General features: G+C 31.5%; 1 protein-coding gene across 1 annotated transcript in view; it reads right to left on the reverse strand.

The window, feature by feature from the left end:
* Window positions 1-5,788, reverse strand: part of LOC101503950 (transcription factor bHLH48) — a 6,699-nt gene extending 911 nt beyond the window's left edge. The window contains exons 1-7 of the mRNA XM_073367916.1: window positions 4,886-5,788; window positions 4,657-4,785; window positions 4,063-4,128; window positions 1,713-1,781; window positions 1,085-1,156; window positions 307-514; window positions 1-138 (exon numbers count right to left, since the gene is read on the reverse strand). Of these exons, the coding sequence (XP_073224017.1) occupies window positions 101-138; window positions 307-514; window positions 1,085-1,156; window positions 1,713-1,781; window positions 4,063-4,128; window positions 4,657-4,785; window positions 4,886-5,323 (1,020 nt within the window). The 5' untranslated portion in view covers window positions 5,324-5,788 and the 3' untranslated portion in view covers window positions 1-100. The remainder of the gene's footprint in view (window positions 139-306; window positions 515-1,084; window positions 1,157-1,712; window positions 1,782-4,062; window positions 4,129-4,656; window positions 4,786-4,885) is intronic.
* Between the last annotated feature and the right edge of the window lie 2,194 nt (window positions 5,789-7,982).

The raw sequence follows: 7,982 nt of genomic DNA on the forward strand, positions 1-7,982 counted from the left end.
GAATGTTGGGCCTGATCAAATCACTCCTAATTTCTACGACTATATTTTTTATATACACTACTAAGCTAATTACTACTAGTACCACTGCTTCTGTACCCTTTCATAGCTCCATCTTCAACTGATTTGAATGCAAAGATACTGCGTATGCAAATAATTAAAGTTGTTAAATTCAGACTCATCAGCTCCTAAACAATTTAGTAACATATTAACAGCTTTGTACTTGTCTATGAAAACAATTCTTGTCTTATGGAAAGAGCAACCTTGATGTGATTAAATTAGAACAATGGACGCTTAACTCTAATCTACCTGAATTTGCTGGTGAGTCATAACTCAAAAGTGAGTTTTCTGGGGTCATGAAATTAGGGTTGTTTTCTTCTCTCCCCCATAGTGGTTGGTGGAACCCATCAGATTGCCACGGTTGCTGAAACTGCGGTCTGTTTCCATTGTGTGAGATTTCTGGCCACATGACGGGTGTGACTGTGGTAGGGAAGTTACTGTCCATGAGAGACACTCCCTACAAGTCAAAACAAAGTTTAATTAGCACAAGGAAATTAAAATAAAATCTGAAAATCAATGGAGAAGCATTTTTGTTTATAACTACTACTGACGATGGATCTAAGCAATCAAGTGCAAGCATTTATGTTTTCATATTTTTTATTCTTGTTAAGTATTTACAGTTTTCTTAGTTGGTAGTCATTACAGCCTACAGAATAGAATGAATTACAGTGACTATAAGCTATGTCTCTATCCCCATTTTCAAGTTCATCTTTTCAGTGTTTGAGCGTGTATATATTTAATAGGTAAACACAATTAGATGGGATAGTAAAAAATATTGATGAATAACTTTCTAATCAGTGTGGAAAACAGCTACATCAGGAATGCTCAACAATGCGTAAGTGTAGATGGGCCCCACTAAAATTAGAACTGAAATGCTCCAGAAAGTGATGACATATTTTATTTGTCAAATATATTTTGAGCCAAACCAGACAAGTATTATTAGTTCTTAATTCTGATTAATCCCCAAGCCAAAAACAATTAAATAAATGTACTTTTTTTATCATAAAAAGAGAAAAAGAATACTTACTTCTGTTGCCAATATGCTGTCAAGGTTGAAATCAATTATTGGGTTAACTGCTGCAAGTTTCATTGATAAAATCTGAAAACAGAGAAATCAACGAGATCAAGACATATTTTATTTATAAAGCAACACAAATGTTCCTGGATTGTGTTCCAATAGATAGACCCTATGAAATATTGCCATTCTTTTTTGAGATAACTTCACAGAGCAAATACCTTTTATATTATTGTACAACTTCCAAGTTTGTTTCAAGCATATAGATAATCAAACAAAAACCACATTTGCATGAGAACTATGAACCAAGCCCACTATTGCTCTTTGAAGATGAAAAGTCTCCAGTTTATAATGTCAGTAAAATACAAAATAACATGACCCATTGAGTTAATGCTTACAAGTAAGCAAAGTTTTATATGTTCTGGTAAGTGCCAAAATGATCCAAATCTTACAGTAGCTTTTTACAGGATCAGTATCGATTTGACGGATCAGATAAAGAAAGGAAAACCAGCCACTTGTTTTAAAAGTTTGTAAGCACCATCCTCAGTTATATTGAGAACCAAATTGCTGCTATCAACTTTGTCATTCTCTTTGTTTGTCTAAATAATTGCCTAAAATGCCTGTGATATAAAAATCTGACCTCCACTTCATGCTGTAGAGATTGTACATGGTTGATGATTTTATCCAAAACCAACGCCGTTCCTGATATCTGTAAAGCAACACGTTCATGTCAGCTATCTTTGACTTACTAGATTAGCTCTTATTTATAGAACAAAATCAATACAATGTATCTGCAGTTCTGCACTCAAAAAACAAATAATGGCTGTGTCTAAATTTAACATTGAAAATATAGCTTTGAATCAAATTGCAGTCAAACATAGTTCATAGTAATTCAAATTAATTTACAAAGTGGTGACAGCGTCAATCAGATTATTTTACATGATTGCATCCTGATTTTGACAAACTGTATTTATTAAACAATCATCCAAATTTTAGTTTTGAAGATATGATAACAAATGAGATGCTAAAACAGAGGTGCAACCTTGAAACGATTAATGACACACACATACTGACGAAAAGTCATTTAAATTGCCAAACTTTGGGAGAGCAATCAACCAAAATTTAACGGGTGAAGTTGTATGTCGAGAGCCCGCAAACCAGAGTTAATGAATGCAGACTAATAAATAGATGGTAGCTCAACACATACACAAGTACAATCAGAAGAGTCAAAGGCCTTACTCAAATTACCATTATTCTAATAACCCTGAGACCACCATAGAAGAAAAAAATAAAGTAACTTAAACTTTTTATTTAGGAAATAAAAACTTGAGGTGTGTGTTTAACTAAAGTTTAGGCAACATTAATCCAGTTATGCAAAATGCTCAAAGCCAGTTAGGTTTTTCCGTTTGGTAGATATTGCACTCTAAAAGTTATGCTTTCTTTTCATACCCTATTTTCCTTATCCCATAAATGATTGATGGATACCAAACTAAGTGTTGATGGTAACCATCACCTTACTAAAGATGGATTAGGATTTCTCTTACTTAGGGGACCCATGAATACAAGTTTTCAACACACACTCCCAATTGTTAAAGACAAAGTGTCCAGCTAGAATAATTCCCTTTCACACCCCACACCAAACTCTCTGTCGCTCCAATAAGTCAGAAAGCTAAAAGAAAGGAATGAGGGGGGATTACCTTAATTGTCCTGTACAAATAATGGTGTATATTTTTGTTTGTCCTTTTTTCAAAAATAAAGGATTAATTTATGGTGGCCATAATAGAAAAAGAATCACTATATTACTTACTATATATAATGTTCTTATCTTTTTTATCAATTTTTGTACAGATTTAGTGCATCTTCCACAGTTAGAGAAAAATGTCGCTGGAACGAAATCTGTTTAGGAGAATTGCTATTACATACCCTCAAGTCCATGCTAGACAAAAGCTAAATAAAATAAATGTAACTTTTGGGTGTATTGGAACGAGAAAAGCTAAAATTACAAACATACTTGTTAATCTCGTTTTACTACAAGCTCTGCCTCTATATATAATAATAAGCTTATTCTGAAAAAAAAAAATTGTCTCTAAATATAAATCTCATTTTAAATTAATAAATTTATTATTTTTATTTTCAAATATTCTACTAGTTTATATGAAAAGAAGACAAAATTACTTTTTTTTTACTCAAAGACAGAATTTGTTGAACACATTCATCCACAAAAATGGTTTTTATTTTTTTATTTTAGAAAATATGGTAAATTCTACCATAATTAACTCACAATTGTGAGGTCCCGTCCAACCTAACAATATCGGCATTTGATAATTGTGTTAGGGTTTAAAGACTCTACAAAATGGTATTTTATAAACATCTTTATATAGAATTAACATATTTTATAAACATCTTTATATAGAATTAACGTATTAAACACTATTTGTCTCGAAATATAAACAAAAAAGTATTATAGAAAGTTAATGTATTTGATACAAATTTTAGACAAAATACATCACTTTTTTTTTTTATCAATTTTTACATATATTTTATGATAGAAAGAGTACATTATTTCCTTTACATAATATATATGTATGTAAAAAAAAAAAGTTTCAAAAACAAAATATATGTAAAAATGACAAAAAGAACTTGTAGTTAGGAAGAATTTACTGTTGTAAGGAGGCAACTAATCTTTAGAAAAGTAATACCCCAAGGACAAGGAGAGTGTGTAGGTGTGAGATAAAATTACAGATATGCAAGCCATGTTGACACTCTCGGTGCTGAGCACTTTTCTTGGTGGAAAAGCACGCACTTTCATTTTTGGTGAAAAGTTGATAATGACAGATACGTTTCACTAAACCCCACAATCCATAGTACTTTTAGGAGACAATTTAGAGTGATAATTATGGCATAATCATGATAAATTAAATAAAGTACAATTAATGAATTCTAGTAAATGAGGATTAATTAACATCATAAAAGGAATGGAAGGGACCAACCTTGTTGCAACCGGGGACCAGCTCTTGTAACAGTTTCATTCGAGCATTTATCTTCTCTCTCCTAGCCTACATCACAATTAAAATAAAAAACAAAAATGATTTTTTACATATAAATAAAAGAGTTTAATTGTCGGTGTAAAAAAATTTTACAGTGTCACCGTATCATAACAATTCATTATTCATTTTATTGACTGAGTACACTAATTAAATTCTAAATAAAAACTTAAAAATTTTGTTGATATAGAATAAAGGGTCATGCTAAGATGTACTACGAGCACTGGTTAAGCATTTCACAATAATATATGAGATTTAAATATAATTTTAATACATACAATTATAACGTTTTTTGGTCTTATTTCCATAGATTTCTTTAAAATTTAATCTCTGGTTTGTTGCTCAATAAAATGAATATAAAAAAAATTTATGGAGAAAAAATCCAAAAAAACTATAATTGAAAGGACACAAATCATATTTATATTTTTAATAAAAAAATCATATTTAAACCTAATTAATAAATAAATGTAATTACGGACAAAAAAATAAAAATGTAATTAAAGAAGCTAATTAGTAATTAATTAAGAGTGAAGAGTTTACCCTTTCTGCTAAACTATGGCTATCCGTGGCTTGACCTCGACGAACACGAACGTGAACATACGGAAGCTCTTCGCCGTTGCCGGAATTCTCATCGGCGATACTCTTGCTCTTCTTAGAAGACACTTTAACCTGCATTTAACATAACAAGAGAATTCCCCCAAATTACTGAAAAGCATAAAACCCTAATTATTCTCAAGAACAATTGCAATTGAGTTCGTTGGTGATGAACCTTCTTCTCTAGCTGCTTCCTCTTCGCACCCTTGGAGTTCTTGTTCTCCACGGTGGGATCAGAGACACAGTCACCACCTCCCTGAGTTAAACTCGGGTTCGAATCGGTCTCTTGTTGCTCATCTTTCACTTCCGTCTGCGGCGGATTCTCTCCAGCGAACACGGAGAATCTTGCAGCGCGTTCGACCAACGCGGCGTTGGAAGGGAAGGTCAAATTACTTGTACCGCCGCAAATGACGGAAGTTAGTGGATAGGGTTTCGGGTTACTGACGTGTAGAGGCAGTTTTCCGGTATGCTCCGACGAGTGGAGAAGCTCGACGACTTGCGTCGGAGGTAGTTCGAGAAGTGCGGTGAAAGAGTTCGCGGTTTCCGGCGCCGGAGCCATGATTCCCAGAATTTCTTCGTTGAACTGAATGGACTCGAGCGTACTTTGCTCCATGATTCAATTGGACCAAACTGAACCGAACCGGTTGGGGGAAACTCGAAACCCGAGTTAAATGTGTAAGTTTTTGGTTTGATTCTAAGTTTTGGAGAATTTGGAAGTGTAGTTAAGCTGGAAAAGAGGGAAATGGTTTGGGAGGAAGTGTAGGAGAGAAAGAAAGAGAATGGAAAATGGGAAGAAAAGGAATGTGTTAGGGAGTGTGTAGTGTGGTTTTTAATTGTGCTTCTATTCTCTCTCAGTACAATTTATGTGTCTTGTATGTGTTTCTGATATTGTTGTCTGTAAGGTTGCTTCTCCGCCATTTCAAGTAGCACGAAAGCAACGTTGTTACGCTACGGTTTCGTTTAGTTTGGCTATCTCAAAATATACGGTTTTTTCCGTACCGTTGTAACGGAAGAGTTGTTGAATGCGATGTTTGTAATAAGGATCGGACGGTTCGTTGTGTTGGAGGCATCAACGTCCATCGTTAATTCTCAATTAGATTTATAAAACTCTAGCATCTAGATGTCTGTCTATTTTTTATTGCGTATATTAATAGTGAATCGAAATTTTTATTTTAAATATTGTTTTCCAATCCTTCTCTTTTTGTCTTTTGTACATTGATGGTTTTTTGTCTTTTGATAAATGGTTACTATTACCTGAGAAATTAAGAAAAAGTTATAATAATATTTTTGGTAGAAAAATAAGCTATACTAACACGAAGATAAACAAAAATGTTAAATATTAGTCAGCAATTTGAGATCAACTCAAAAGATGATCAAAATATATGAATAAGCATAAGAGAGTTCTTTAGAAGAGTGAAGTGGATTATCTCCGCTATAAGAGAGAGAAGAATAATTGACGATAATGATTCAATTTCGTCCTAATAAGAATTAAATGCTTCAAAAGATTTGAATTATCTCCTATACATTCTCTCCATCACTCTCTCATATAATAATTAGATTGGTTCAAATACAAATATTTCTTATTGATGTTTTGATGATAACAAAATAAAGGAACAATGATCAACTAATAAGTAATTTTAAGTGTGCATATTGATTAAGAGATAGCAAGAATCTATGTTGTTGACTATCTGACACGAGTAATATAAACAGTTGTGACTTAGTGGATTAGCTTGAAGAGGCTTTTGATAATACTTGGTTCCTCAATAGCATAAAACAAGTTTTTTTTCTAGGATCGTTGAGATGACTAGAAGGTTCTCTAGTGGTAGCCTGAAGAGGTGGTTAGAATAATACTTGAATCTGGAGAGGTACTGTATAAACTTAATTGAAGAGGTATAGTCTGTTAGTATTCTTGAGGAATCTAGGGATAGTACTTTTGATTGTTTGCTAAGGCATTATAATACAGGAAGCCTAATGAGGCTTTGAAACAATATGAAACGCTTGAAGTGACAGTGAAGAACTTTTAACCAGTTTGGTTATAGTAGATTAAGTCATCAATTGTACTAAGACAAATCTCTCTTTAAAGGGAAGACTAGATGCGACAACAATTGCTACAAACTAAAATAAAAATATTGTATGTTTCTCTTCTCCTTTGTCTCCTTAATTTTACTTTATGATTATTTGTCTTATCTTCCATCACATTTTTGTTTTAACTAAAAGATAAGATTTTCATAAAGAATCTATTTTAAACTGACAAAAAGATTTTAAAAGTGATTAATACAATTCAAACCTTTCTTTCATTTTGTTTTCCAATATCTTCAATTGGTATCAGAGAATGATTTCTTGTGATTGATCATTTTACCGTGTGAGAGTGAAGGTCCTTAACCATTGAAAAATATTAATAACCGATTTAACTTTTCTTGTACTATTAGGTTAATTCTATTTTCTTTTTAAATTTGGATTGATCATAAACAACTTGTTATGATTGAAATTATACAAGTAAATGATTTTTGTAAACAAATACTCTATTATATAATTTTGACTTCACATCATGAATCATGTTGTCTAAAATCTTATTTCTCAAAATGAATTTGAAAATATTCTTTTGCGTGTGTGTTGAATCACTCTTCAATGATATTTTAAATAATGCTTCAGAAATATCATAATTGAGATATATTTGAAACACTTAACGAGAGGAACAGAAATGGAAAAGAATTAAGTTAGGATAAAATATAATTTTGGTTTTTTTTTATCTTTTATCTCTAATATTCATTTTGGTCTTTTATCTTTTTTTGTTTATTTTGGTCATTTATCTTTTTTTAATTCATTTCTGTCATTTATCTTTTACGTTATTTTCGTTTTATTCCTTAATAAAAGAACAAACTCGTATAATTTTACAAAAGATAAAAAACTAAAACGATTATTAAGTAAAAGATAAAGCACTAAAATAAAAAATAAATGACCAAAACAAATTTTTTATTTAAAAAAAAGGAGATAAAAGACCAAAATGATAATATGTAAAAGATAATGAATCAAAATTATATTTAAACCATTAAGCTATGTATACAACACATAATTAACATTTTTAATCTATATTTGGATGTTTACAACCATTAGGTTATGTATACAACACATAATCATTAAGTTATGTATACAACCATTAAGTTATGTATACAACACATAATCAACACTCCTAAAAAGCCCTTGAAGATGTGATTAATTTACAATATAGCTAGAAGCTTGGTCAAAGCTTCAATGATCATGAAGTTTTATAT

Source organism: Cicer arietinum, chromosome 4 (assembly GCF_000331145.2).
Source record: "Cicer arietinum cultivar CDC Frontier isolate Library 1 chromosome 4, Cicar.CDCFrontier_v2.0, whole genome shotgun sequence".
NCBI classification, from domain to species: Eukaryota; Viridiplantae; Streptophyta; class Magnoliopsida; order Fabales; family Fabaceae; genus Cicer; species Cicer arietinum.